Below are 14,004 nucleotides of genomic sequence, written 5' to 3' on the forward strand. Positions count from 1 at the left end.
CATTGAAAGTCAGTGACAGCAGCCAAAGTGACAATCAAGTTAAGGAAAAATGACATTAATTCCTTTATTAAATTTTCAATTAAATACACATCAAATTTTCAATATACGTTTTCTTTCTCCTGTGCTTGCCTTTGCCATTTAACCAATACACCAAGAGCAGGGTGAGCTGCTCACATACGGTTCTTATTTTAAAGTCTTAAGACTCATGTGGCTTTTTAAGTGTACGGTCGTTAATGATCAAAATTATTGTGTGATTAAAAGAGTAGACAAAACTCCCCAAAAAAGGTGATTCATTTTTTATCAATACCCTCACAGAAGTATCTCTCATAGAAATATATATAGGACAAAAAACATCAAACAAAAGCAGTTCAAGGGCTTTGAGCTTTCTTAATAAATTTTAAGATCTATTTTTTCATACACGTATAAATATATATGTAGAAGTAATCTTTATTGAATTATGCACAGACACCATAAGGCAAAAAAAACATTGCAAAGAAGTCAAGTACACGGAGCATAACTGAAGGCTGAAATTTCTTTCTTCATTTCCTAATAAGACAAAAAGACAAACCAGCAGTCAGCATGAATAAAAGCTTCTTCATAAAAAGAATAAAGAATCTGTACATACATACAATTGTTAGGAAGATTTAGCAAATACATGTATACCACCGCCCACCGGCTTCAAACACATCCTTACACATCCATAATAGAGAGTACTGCATGGATCTATTTTATGAAGAGACTATGGATCCTTATCAACAGTGGTTTCAACAATTAGATGGAGGAGACAGTTCCTGAATAGCCACAACTAAAAGCTGGAAATGTTATTTTCTGCACTCTAGTTACTTGTTAAACTCTGTATCTTCATATAGCAGAGCTTGTTCCTCACTGACTTGCAGTCATGCACAGGAGATATGTTTTTTTGTTAAAAGCTCACAAGCCCTGAGATAACATAAATCAATCCCTTCTCATGGCAAAACACGAGGTGAGAGAAGGGCGTATTTTTCAGGCGTGGCCTCCCTGAATGCAAAGAATCCTCGCTGTTGCACAATCAGAACGGTGCGTCTGTTCTAACTCTTTATGAGATGTGGAAGAAGAGATCGAGATGAGCAGGGCTGAAGAGAAGAGGCCTCCTCTTTTTTAAGGCAGACTGAGAGGCATAAAGAATTGTATCTATTCTCAGGCACAAGCATCTCAAAGACAAATGGATTCAAGGATTTTGGAGACTGACTATCCAACCTATCTACGTCGACTTAATACTTGCAATGGCTGACTGGGACCATGGGTGTCTCTGGAAGATTTTGGCTGAGTTCCGATAACTCGGAAATCCTCTCTTCTAGGAAGAGATCAGATAATTTGTCTCACTAAACTGGCATAGGCAGGAAGCTCCCCGTATGTCAAATTAAAGATGCTTGAGCCATGCTAATTAAGAAGAGAGAGAGAATGAAGTCTCAACCTCTTGTTATGGTTCAAGTAAGTTCTTCTCAAGAACGGAATGCCCAGTGTACCAAGTATGACCATGTCTGACTGCCTGTGAGGGGAGAAACAGAAGCGATAGACTGAGAGAAGCGCCCTCCTCTCATAGCCCCCCAGCCCCAAAAAATGGTTCTGGAGAAGGACTATTGACAGGCTGAGGTTAACTGCTTGGAGAGGGCTGTGTGGGTGGACCATTGTCTTCAAGTTCAAGCCTTTTCCTGCTGAAACTGCCAACAATTATGCCAGATACAACAATGGTTTTGCAACATGGAGAAATGTCTTCCAGACTGAAATGAAAAAGCCTTGTAACACAGGCAACTAAGCAGTAAAGATAATGCTAAATAAGCACAATGTCCAGAGTGCACACATACACAAGTGTACATACATGCATAAGAGTGGTAGAAAATGCTATAAGACAAAAAAACTTACCTTCAATAATTCAGTTTTATCATAATCTTCCCGATGTCTGTAAATGCAATGACAAAGAACCGCATATAGCTTTTCCAGGTAAAATATATTGATGTTCTTAGTCATCGTAGTGACAAAATGCAACAGTTGCTGAAGAAAAAAATGGAAACTACAAGTTTAGAATAGCGCAAGACCCTTTGAATAGGCTCTTTATGTTTTCAGAAGCTAAACAATACCAATACAACACAAGTGACATCTTATTTTCTTAAATAAAATATGAGTGACACTTCAGAGAACAGATTAACTATCTCACAAGTTTTAACTGGAGAAAATGAGTTAATTTTTCATACTTCAGAGAAAAGGAAGGCTTAAATTTCAGACAGTGTTTTATTACTAATCAATCTATCACATCACCAATCTAATTGTGAATCAGCTGCTTCCAGAACAGCAGGGAATGACACCATCCACTTTGTCACAGAGCAGCTGCCACAGCCAAGCCACTGTTCCATTGCAGCAGAGGAACTGTTGCTGCGATGCCGGGCACCGTAAAACGGATCTCGGGAAGCGGCTGCAGATCTTGTAGGTGCCAGCTGCAAACAGAACCATCCTCAGGTGCTCACCTTTACCCATTAGCTGAACGTGCACTGTTCCTGCAACTCTGCTGGCAGCACACGCTGCTCGAGTGGCTGAAGCAGATAACAAGCAAAGTCACATCAGTGGGCTCCTACCTTTCAACTGAGGAGTGGATAAACTAGCAGAGTGACTCTGCCTGTAGCAGATTGCCCGTCTCTCACAGGCGTTTGTTACCAAAGATGTGAATGTGATAATCTCTGGGAAAGCATCAGTAACAAGCCAGTGGCAGCACCACCGTCCACTGCTGTCACTGTTCTCTGTGTTGTGTGAGGCTGTGAAGATGCAGCTTAGGAGAGCAGGCAACCCAATGCAAATATTACTGCCTTACAACTGCCTGTCATCTAAGTGTGCCTCCCTCAGATCAGTGAGCACCAAATTTGAGTATTCCCCTCAATGCCACTCTATACAACATGCAGATAAGACACACAAAAACCACGCGGTGTGCTTTCAGCTGCGGCCAACAGAAAATGTGCGATGTGACAGAGGTGTATGGTCAACATCCCCTGTGAAACTGTTTCTAGTTGCTGCCACACGGATGACTGTGTGTTCTTCTGTATGTTCATAAAGTTCTAGGCCTATGACCAAGCACATAAAAACCAGACCCAAACAAAGCCAAGCAGCTAATATTTTCAAGGTTCACTGAGCTTATTCACTGCATGTGAGTTCCAAAGAGGCTCCCTTGTATGAGCAGCTAGTCCCAACAACACCCGTGTTAATGAAACAAGTTTTCTAAAAGACACGTTTAATGACTGTAGCTCTCCTTATAGCTGAAACATAGATAAGGGCTCTACTGTACCATTTATCCAGTGGGCAATAACTTTTGAGCACATGCTGTTAGCACCCTGACTCTATAAAAAACCCATGTGGCTTCTCTACATACACAGGCAGACATGAACAGCAAAACCCTCTGAAATCTACTACTAAGTTTCACCTCTACAATTTAAGTCACAGTTAAAAATGTGACCGAAACTGTTGCTGAGCCCCTTCACCCAGGGGGATTCCTATCCGGTCACATTCTCCCCACACAGGGGGAAACATCCACTGAATACTCTTTTTCTCATCAAGGCAGGTAAAGATCAGCGTTCCTCAGCACTGGCCAACTGCCAGGACTGCAACCTAACAACTTTCCTCATTCTCCTCACTGCAATATCCCCTCAAGATCGGGTCCTTGTTCTACCCTCTCCAATTCATGCAAAGGAACCTCTTTTACCTCGTGCAGCTGAGGCCATTTTTAACCTTTCCCCAACTGTAGCCTAGGATAGCAACTTCGCTCTTACAAGGGACTGGAAAACCCTGATAAATACTGTTAACTGTATAAATGCAAAATTCTAACACTGGATTTTGAAATAATTTCAGAAAAGTAGGTATGAGTATTTAATGCATGATGAGCTTTATGTCAACTTGCTAACTTCAGGTTTATAGTCATCGCTCCTAGAAATAAAGGTCCTTTTCTGGTTTCTAATAAATGAAAACATGCAAAACCCAAACCAAAACAAAATCCCCAAATCTATCATAAAAACTGTTAAGACATTAATAACCAAGAGTACTAGCAGGTTGTCAGTGGGCTATGTTCAAATTCAACAAGTCCTCGCAAATTAAAAATTTGGAAGAGAACCCACTCTCCCACAATTCAGTTCACCCAAAGCAGAACAGCAGCCTACAACAGGTGTGGACACACAGTCACAGTCCACTGCAGGTTGAGTTATTTCACAAGCTGTTTATCCCACCCATCAATTCTTTTAATTGGCATTGTCTAACAACTGATTAATTTACAACTGTACATGTAGCAAGAAAATGTCCTACTTCAGTATTAGCAAAACTGAAATCAGACTTACTTTGAGCTCATGGTGATCCACAGTCACTTGCTGGCTGAGAATATCCACTACTTTCTCGACACCTATCGCCCGTTGCTCTTGTACCCGGGAACGTCTCGTCTGAGTCGTACAGTGCACCCACGAATCTGGAATGACACAATTTCTTAAGTCAAGATTTCTGTTTCTCTGGAATACGGTCTCAGTGAAGTATCCTGTACCTGGAATACAGTCTCTCCCTGCAATGACAGGGACAGACCTGTTACCCTTTTTTCAGTGAGAAATGCCTGACTTTTACTTTCTTTCTGGCAAAAGTCACTACTCTGTAATAATCAGAAACTCAGACACATACAAAAAATCACTAGAGAAAAAGGCAGAGTAAAAACAGGAAAAAAATATTGTCATATTGCCATTACAGTACTGCACGGTAAAACTCCAAAGTAATTTAGCTTAGGAAACACATACGTTACACACATTAGGATATAAGACTTCTATTCCCCACGCGTGGGGCCATGCTGCTTGAAATGCAGCTTTTAAACTTAGGTGACACTCACACAATAACAGAAAGCCGACGATTGTTTTTCAATTATGTACCATTTGAAAAAGAAACTTGAGAATGAAAAAGTCAGAAGCTGCAGAAAAACATGAGTTTGGCTGGCGTAACTAGAGGGGCAGCATCATTATGCAAGAAACACTGTGTGCTGATTTTGGAGAGATACAGCAGAAATAACAGAATGGAAGTAAAGAAGGCTAAAACCTAATAAACAGTGTAATCCTCCTCAGGAAGGAAAAAGCACTAAATGATCTGTTTGACCTTTCGCTTACCATTTGAATCTTCGTCTTCAGAACTCTGTACTATTTGACAATCCGGCATTTCACTCCGCTTTCTCAGATCTGAATGTTCAGGGAAGTATGACACTCTTCTTTCCAGAAGCAGATTTAGACACAAGGAAAACCCTCTCTCTTTCATTGTCTGTCCCAGGTTTAGTTTCATTGCCATTTTTCTGTCGTTCTTGAGGTATGTTTTCATTTTCTTCCATAGAAGAATCCTGTGTGGACTCATCTTCAGTGCGATCCATGTAAGAAATGCATTTTTCTGGACAGTCTTCATCACTATCTACTTTATTTTCGTCTTCTGGAACTTTATTCTCCTTATTGAACTGAAAATTCCTCCTCTTTGTTGCAATAATTGAAGAGACTTTGTTCCTTTTGCGTTTTCTTCGTTTTCTTTTTGATGTATCTACAAAGAGATACCAAAAAAGTAATCTAAAACATTACCAAAACAGGTATTCCTTCAAAATCCACCATCCTCGTCTTCCTGACTTACAAGGAAAATGATCAAAGGAGCTCAAGTACCACTGTCTGTTTCCCTACATATGTCTAGAGAAAGACTTGCAAGTTAATGAGGTCAGTTTGCCAAGATTTGATTTTTAGCTACAGAATTTCAATCACAAACCCATCATTTTATGAGCAGAAAATTCTTTCTTTAGACAGCAATTATTACTGCAAAGAAAGGTTACTAGGTGAAGTTGTTTACGTCGTGTTTTGTGAACTAATATATATGAAGAACAGAAAAGCATTTGGAGACCAGCCCTTCTTTAAGTCTGTTGTAAGCTGGAAACTTCAAAAGCTAAACAAATGTTGCGCAGATGTAGGGAGACAAATTTAAGGGAGTGTTTACTGGAGAAAAAAATGTCCAAAACCACACCTCATATGCTTTCTGATTCAGTTAGCCTTGTTTAAAACAAACTTTGAATTTTTGCCTTCCGGAAAACCCCACCATTCTGTGTATCCATGGAGTACCGCACAAAGCGCTGGGTGAAGTCAACGGCAAAACTCCCAGTCATGCCAGTGAGAGCAGGAAACTTCACACCATGTCATGCATTGTAGCTGAAAAAGACCCAGGTCCCTTTCTTCTTTCATCACCTTTTCACAGGAAAAGTGAGGAAATAATGATATTTCCTTTACATATCTATTATTATCACTCCCCTGTTTTTTTGGCTTTCCCCCTTCAATAGGAAAACACAGTAAGAGGTGGCAGAGATTTTAGCATTTGAGGGCAAAGAGGAGAAAAATACTGTTTCATATAACTAAAACCTAGTTGAGTACTCAGAAACTGCCACAAACAACATTTTGTACTTCAAGAAGCAGCAATTTAGGAGCCATTAAATGTCAGTCGGACCGTCAGGACCAGTGTCTTACAATATAAACCAACCGCTGTACTTGGATTTCATAACCACATTGAAAGAATGACCCCTGGATTTACCTCACATTTTGAAGCAACTTTAAAAAGTGTAACGCCTCTGGCACTAAGAACCACACATCCCAGAAACCCGTTATGTCAGAAGCGCAGAGAAGGTATCAGTGACTTTAGCACCTTCTCCAAGAGTGTAAATAAAATGCAACTTGCCGTTCAGGCGGGGTGTGCTGCAATCCACAGGCACTGCTGGCATCTTCATCTTTTCGTTACACTTTGGCTCGGTTTTCTTACACGCAGGAACGGAGTTCTCCTTTGGCATTACATGGTAGTAAGAGGGAGCATACTTTGAAGAGCTTAGCTCTTTTTAAGGTTCTGAAAGATTGTATCAGTGCATATTTTCAGCATAACAACATAAAAGTTAATTTTTAAAGCAAAAGCACTAGCTACTGATTAACACTTCTATAACAATTTCATGCTCCAGTACTTTAACACTACAACATTTACAACCTGGCAAGAAATGGTCTCTGTGGATGTTTAAAATGATGTAATATCGACTCTGCTCTCCACAGGTGACATTTACCAATTTATATATTTAATTTTTTCAAAATTAGGGATAAAAACACATCCTCACCTCCAGGATCTTTATCTGGGTTGTACTCTAAAGCGTTGTTACAGATTAGATCGATGTCTTTTAGAAAATCTCCTGCAGTTAGGTACTGGTGCGAGTCAGTCTTGGAGAGAACTGCTGACAGGTCCATGGGCTGTTTAATAACTGTGTCATAATCGGGTACGTACAAATGAAATGTACGTGCTAAGAGATTTAACACAGTATATACCAAAATTAATTACTTTAATAAAGTCAAATAAGACCTCTTAAAAATCCCAGTATTTATGACACATCCAAAGATGAGGAAATTAACCAGTTAGTTGCTTGAAAATTGAAGGGCCATGGGTTGGCATGTGGTCTCAGCAGCAGTTGGACTGGATGATCGTTGTAGGTCCCTTCCAACTGAAATATTCTAAAGACGTTTTAGAAGGAACCCGGGCTTCAGTGAATACTCAAATAACAGACATTTGAGAGCCTCAACGAGTCAGCAAAACCAAAAGCAAAATTCACTTCCTGCTTCTTGAAAAATCAGAGTATGGTCAAAAAAATAAAGATAAATCTTCTTATAAAGAGCACACAAACACTGAGAAATACAAACACAGAGAAATTATGAATACACACAGATAAAGTGGTATTACAGATCAACACTAATTTACCTCCTCTGGGTCAACAGGCTTTGTAAATGCTCTGAAACGTTTGTCAGCAGCAAGTCTATGAGTCACATCCCTTAAGAAAATCCTGAGTTCACGCAACGTATTCTCCTCCTGCTCCTCCAGCTTTCTTACTTCTTCCTCTGTCAGCTGTCGAGGCTTAGGCGGCGGTGCTACAGGCAGCTCTTCCAATGTCTGCCAAGCTTCAATTGATCAGAAACTTGTAGTCAATTCATGATACTCAAATACAAGCATATAAAAAAATATTGATAGAAAATTGCCACCAAAGCAAATCCTGTATAGCAATTAACTTACAGTTAGCAAAGTTTTATATGTAGAACATCCTCACCTGTGTTGTTTTTTGTTGCAGGAGGTTTAGCAGCTTGATTTACAATTAAGTCCTCAAAAAACATTCTTCTTTCTTCTCTACTCGGCAACTGGACTTCGAAAACTTCATCATCACCATTAATAAACAATTCTTTTATCTAAAGCACGAGGAGAAAAGATCTGTCAGATATAAGGCTGCACAAATTCATATTCTATTCCAAAAGATGAGTACCTTTCTAAATTAAACTAAATAATCATCTGGATAAGACAAACCGTGAAAAGTTATCTTCTTGGCCTCAAAACCTTAGATTTTCATAGGTTAAAATGACAAAACAAAATACCTTCTTCTAAGGGGCACGCCTAGAGTTAAAGCTCAATGAAGGGACTGTAAGATGCACTGATAAAGTGGTGACATTCACCACATCCCAGACTACTTACTTTGTATTTACCCGCTTTGCTGTCTGTTAGTTTACTTTTTAAAGTAAAAATATCTTTCCCTTTTCAGTAAAAATGTTTTCAGTAGAAATATCTTGCTCTCATTTACACTCTTAGCACCGTGTATTCTTGACTAAGTACATACCTCACCATCTTGCAGTCACTGGCATTATTGCCCGAAGTAAATTTATACATCTGTCTAATGCGCATCAGTGTGTGAGAAGGGGAAAAGGGTGAGTCCAAGTGAATCACTTGACTCACAACACACTTTCAAAAAACGCCTTCAGCATTGTTTTGTGTAAGCAAATTTTAAGAGACCTGGTTAGGGTGCCTGATTAATAACAGAATGAATTTCCTTAACATTGCACAGTACTACAATTCTTAAAGGATTTATAAATTAACAAGAAATTGAATAAAAAAGTAAAAGTATGGACAGAAATACCTCTTTTGGGAGATCTGCATGAGAAACATCAGATGTCGCAAGCAGCAAAACTGGAGTAAATGTTGGAATGTTCTGCAGTAGTGTTGTAAAAGTAGCTTTCAACGTAGGTCCAACAGCTTCCCACCACAAATGGATATGTGGGATATAAATGATATTTGGTGCTGTTCTTTGGGCTTCTTGCATCAACTGGTAAAATTAAAGTTTGGATAACAAAACTAAACTGTGTAGAACAGGCTAATAAATAACTACGTATCAGTCAAACTATCTTACAAAATAGGCGTACGTAAGCCAAAACATCATAATGAACCAACAAAAGAACAGCTCCTTAACGATAAGGTAAGATCTTCACTTTGACGCAAATACACATTGCTACACAGAAAGAAACAGACCTGAATCTCTGCCTGATTTCCAAACTCCTTAGGTGTAAGACAGCTCAAGAAGAGCCTCACCACTCAGCTGGTGTGGTGGTGTGGCCTGAAAAGACAAGACTAATGCTTCAGCAAGTTGCGCTAGTCCAGGGAAATGGCCACGCGGCTGCGACTACACCAGTTTCAGTTCAGAGCGGGCACACATCCAAGTCAGTCCGCAGCACAGCCTGAACAAAGACCTATGTGACAAAATGAGGGCTGACACTGTAGGAGAAGCCTGGTTTACAATTAATAATTTCAAGTACTTTCTATAAAAACTGATCAGTCTTCACCCTGCCAGCACAGCTCAGTCACTACCACAGGACCCATCAGACCAGATTATGGGCTTTGGAAGACCACAAGCCATTGCCTACAGATGGAGCCTCAAGCACAGGAGATGCATGTGCTGCATGAAGGAAGTGGCAACAGCCCTTTCACAAAACAGATTTCTCCATGCACCCCTTCAGATTATCAGTATTCATAGAATAGTTTGGGTTGGAAGGGACCTTCAAAGCTCATCTACTCCACCCCCCCTGCAATGACCAGGGACATCTTCAACCAGACCAGGTTGCTCAGAGCCCCATCCAGCCTGGCCTTGAATGTCTCCAGGGATGGGGCATCTACCACCTCTCTGGGCAACCTGGGCCAGTGTTTCACCACCCTCATTGTAAAAAATCTCTTCCTCATGTCTAACCTGAATCTCCCCTCTTTTAGTTTAAAACCATCACCTCTTGTCCTGTTCCTACAGACCCTGCTAAAAAATCTGTCCCCACCTTTCTCATAGGCCACTTTTAAGCCCTGAACGGCCACAGGGAGTTCCTGTTCCAAAGTGGGAAGCGCACGTGGTCTATCCAGGCAGTGACTAGACATGGTACTTTTATGACCGTAGATGCAACCATCACATAACAAAAAAAAGGACTTGTTCCTCTTATGTGACACATGAGTATCCAGTCAAGTAATGAGTCTGTCCTTACTTGTACAGTACTCAAATGCTGCTACTAAAGGTCAAAATATTTTAATACAGTGATGTCAAACAAAATGGATTTCCTGCCTAAAAGTAAAAAGGAAAATAACACTAAATCTGCTTATATTTATTTTTCCTAGTTAAGAAAAACTTATCAGTGTACAATTGTAAATGCTTTTACTCCATATACTGCAGCAATAGAAGCTCTATATTTAAGAAAAGAAAAACATCTGTTCCCCAAAACCTTGACTGCCTTACAAATATAATAAAAACGAAGGCTACACAAAGTGCATGACATGCAGTCAGGCTGGTGCAGAGCCATCTGCTGGGAGCACAGTCTTAAGATGCAATGAAAACAACTTCCTGGATCCCACTGAGACCCAGGATTTCTTGCCATAAAAATTAGCAGCACCTCCCAGCTTCGCAAGCTGCCAGCAACATCCTCACCGGTAAATGTGAATGGAAAATATGGCCATGTACAACAGCCTTATTCAGTATCATTCAGTCTAGAAGAAAAGTGGATTTTCAGACAGAAGTAAACAAAACAGCACATTCAAAACACGCCACCTCCAGTAACAATGAATTTTGCTTACTTTACTAGTTTACATACCATTCATGAAGGCTATGAGTTTAAAAAAAGGAAAAAGATAACTGTGCACATGTTTCTTCTGGTGTTGTGACGCTAACAAACAAAACAGATAAGTCTAGTGTATAAACGGGAAACTTTTCCAGGGCATGTATTACGGCAGGTGCCAAATGAGAAGTTTGCCCATATCCTGGTTCTCCAACTAGTAAGAACCGTGGCCTGCAAGATGTTGGCTGGTAATAAGCATTTCTAGAACAGTAAGAAGAAAATAAGTTTAGAAACACAGTGATGAACAGGCACACAAATGTTAAAGGTTTTCTTATACTTCTCTCTACTCTCTCTTCTCTCTCTACTCTCTATACTTCTCAGTACTCTCTATTATGGATGTGTAAGGATGTGTTTGAAGCCGGTGGGCGGTGGTATACATGTATTTGCTAAATCTTCCTAACAATTGTATGTATGTACAGATTCTTTATTCTTTTTATGAAGAAGCTTTTATTCATGCTGACTGCTGGTTTGTCTTTTTGTCTTATTAGGAAATGAAGAAAGAAATTTCAGCCTTCAGTTATGCACCGTGTACTTGACTTCTTTGCAATGTTTTTTTTGCCTTATGGTGTCTGTGCATAATTCAATAAAGATTACTTCTACATATATATTTATACGTGTATGAAAAAATAGATCTTAAAATTTATTAAGAAAGCTCAAAGCCCTTGAACTGCTTTTGTTTGATGTTTTTTGTCCTATATATATTTCTATGAGAGATACTTCTGTGAGGGTATTGATAAAAAATGAATCACCTTTTTTGGGGAGTTTTGTCTACTCTTTTAATCACACAATAATTTTGATCATTAACGACCGTACACTTAAAAAGCCACATGAGTCTTAAGACTTTAAAATAAGAACCGTATGTGAGCAGCTCACCCTGCTCTTGGTGTATTGGTTAAATGGCAAAGGCAAGCACAGGAGAAAGAAAACGTATATTGAAAATTTGATGTGTATTTAATTGAAAATTTAATAAAGGAATTAATGTCATTTTTCCTTAACTTGATTGTCACTTTGGCTGCTGTCACTGACTTTCAATGGGACTATGGGGTGGTTTGCTGACTGTGTTCCCCAAAATGACTGAAAAACTGACCCAGGGTGACAGTGTGGAAATGACGAACCAGAAACATTCCTGGGGGCAAAACTTTTCCCCTCAAAGCTTTGATCAGACTTCTTCCTGTCACTGGTCTTGACAGGACACTGCACCTACACGCTTTGAATTATGTTTATGACTGTGTAACTTTTGATTTTTCGTGACCAACTGTATATGGTTCCCACAAGCCACATCTTTATTTTTCTTTCTCCTGACAACAATCGTATTTCAGTGTCTGAACCAAAATGGCAAACAGTGATGAAAGAAATAGTATGTAGAAACGCGAGGTTTTGGGGAAGCATGCAGCTGGAGTTCAAGCCAAATCTTGACTAAAATATCTAGGTACGTTACTAAAGGAAGAGGTCCCCTTCTCCAAGTTCTTTAAGTAAAAAAAAAAGGAGTGGTGTGGGTTTTTTTCCTCAGAGACGTCAGTTTTGTGCCCACGGCCCCTGGTTTGGGGCTCTGGCCCCGGCGGCGATGTCCTCCCTCAGCTACAGCTCCGGGCGCTGAGAGCTCGGACAGAGCCCTTCCCGGGGAGGGAACTTGGCGGGGCTGGAGACGCCGCTGTCCCCAAACCCGCCCGGGAGCGGGGCGGGCGGGTCCGGCGCGGAGCCCAAGTTTGCGGGCGGGGGCGCGGGCTGTGCGGGCGCCTCTGGCAGCCGGGACCCCCGGCCTGCCGACCCCGTCCCTCCCGCGGCAGCGCGCCGGTGGCTCCGGGGCTGCGGCTCCCGGGCAGCCCCCCGCGGGCGGCCGCTGCCTCGGCGGGGTCGGGCCGGCCTCCGGCTGGTGTCCGCCGCCTGACGGGCGGGGCGGTGGCGGAGCGGCTCCGCCCCCGCTCCCTGCCAGGGAGGCTGAGGCACCGGCCGCCGCTGCCCGGGCTCCCCGCGCACCCGCCCCGGGGCAGCGAGGCGCCGGGAGGATGCGAGTGGGCGCTGCGGGCGGCGGCGAGGCGAGGGCCCGGGCGGCCGGCGGCCTTGGGAGTTCCCGGCTCACCCGCCGCCCCCCCGCCCCAAAAGAAGTGCAGTAGTTTGTGAAACGCAAGATGGCGGCGCGGCGGTGAGCGCAGGCGGGCGGGCGGGCAGGCGGGCGGCGCGGGCTGAGAGGGCGAGGCGGAGCGGCGCCGGCAGGTAGGGGCTCGCGTCTCCCACCGCCGCTACCGCGGGCGGACCAGGGGGCTCTCGGCGCCGGGAGGCGGGCGGGCGAGCCCCCGGGAGGCGTGCCCCCGCTTCCCTCCGGGGAACGGGCCAGGTGCTCTTCCGGCGGGGACCGGGCAGCGCCAGCGAGCTCGCCGCTCCGCGCCTCCCCGGGGCAAGGGCGGCTCCCGGCCGGCGGCGGCGGGAGGGCCGAGCCGGGCCCGGCGGGGGTGGGCGCGGTGGGCCGGCCGCGCCCCGCCCGCCTCCCTATTGTCTGGCGGCGGCGGACGAGCGGCCGGCGCTGTCCCCGCGGCGCGGGCATCGCCTGAGGGCGGCGGGCTCCGGGCTGCCGGGGGAGCCGGGGCGGGGGGAGCGCCGGGGCGTAACTTGGTTGCGCTGCGTGCTGCCCGGTCCAACCCCTTCCAGCCCGAGGAGCATCCCCTCTGCCCGCTCATCGCTCCTCCGCCCCGGGCCAGCGCTGGAGCCGCAGCTTGTGCGTGGCGGAGGAAATTCCGTCTGACTCGCCAGTCCGAGAGTCGATAAGTTCAGTCCCGGTGCGCCCGGAGGAGCGAGCGAGTTCCCAGCCGGTGTCACCGGGCTGCGCGCAGCCGCTGGCTGACAGACAGACAGACTGACTGACTGACTGACAGACAGAAAGACTGACAGACAGACTGACTGACTGACTGACAGACTGACGGTACCAACGAGCCATGAAGTTGTGGCTCCAGAGCCGTCTCGCATCCCGTGGCGTTGTGGAGCGGGGGCGAGCGCGGAGCAGCGCGGTGGATGTGCG

General features: G+C 43.6%; 2 protein-coding genes and 1 long non-coding RNA gene across 9 annotated transcripts in view; 1 reads left to right on the forward strand and 2 right to left on the reverse strand.

The window, feature by feature from the left end:
- The window catches only part of ZHX1 (zinc fingers and homeoboxes 1), a 71,229-nt gene that overhangs the window by 26,948 nt on the left and 30,277 nt on the right, over window positions 1-14,004 (forward strand). For 2 of the 7 annotated variants that reach the window (XR_014183443.1, XM_082046745.1), the window contains exon 1: window positions 12,624-13,205. The exons of 1 other annotated variant lie outside the window; for it this stretch is intronic. The gene's annotated coding sequence lies outside the window, so the exon portion shown is untranslated. 4 more of the 7 variants (XM_082046739.1, XM_082046740.1, XM_082046744.1 and 1 more) reach the window with 4 other exon arrangements.
- On the reverse strand, window positions 78-6,874 carry LOC309436236 (ATPase family AAA domain-containing protein 2-like). The gene is made up of 5 exons (XM_082045265.1): window positions 6,732-6,874; window positions 5,151-5,552; window positions 4,350-4,474; window positions 1,903-2,031; window positions 78-546 (listed from the first exon to the last, which is right to left on the reverse strand). The coding sequence occupies exons 2-5, from the start codon at window positions 5,434-5,436 to the stop codon at window positions 499-501; spliced, it is 588 nt and encodes a 195-aa protein (XP_081901391.1). The 5' UTR covers window positions 5,437-5,552; window positions 6,732-6,874; the 3' UTR covers window positions 78-498.
- LOC309436237 lies at window positions 7,848-9,169 on the reverse strand. Its single transcript, XR_014183311.1, has 3 exons — window positions 8,987-9,169; window positions 8,132-8,267; window positions 7,848-7,985 (listed from the first exon to the last, which is right to left on the reverse strand). It is a non-coding gene; the product is annotated as an uncharacterized lncRNA (long non-coding RNA).

This window comes from Streptopelia decaocto, assembly GCF_964273445.1.
Source record: "Streptopelia decaocto genome assembly, chromosome: 2".
NCBI lineage: Eukaryota > Metazoa > Chordata > Aves > Columbiformes > Columbidae > Streptopelia > Streptopelia decaocto.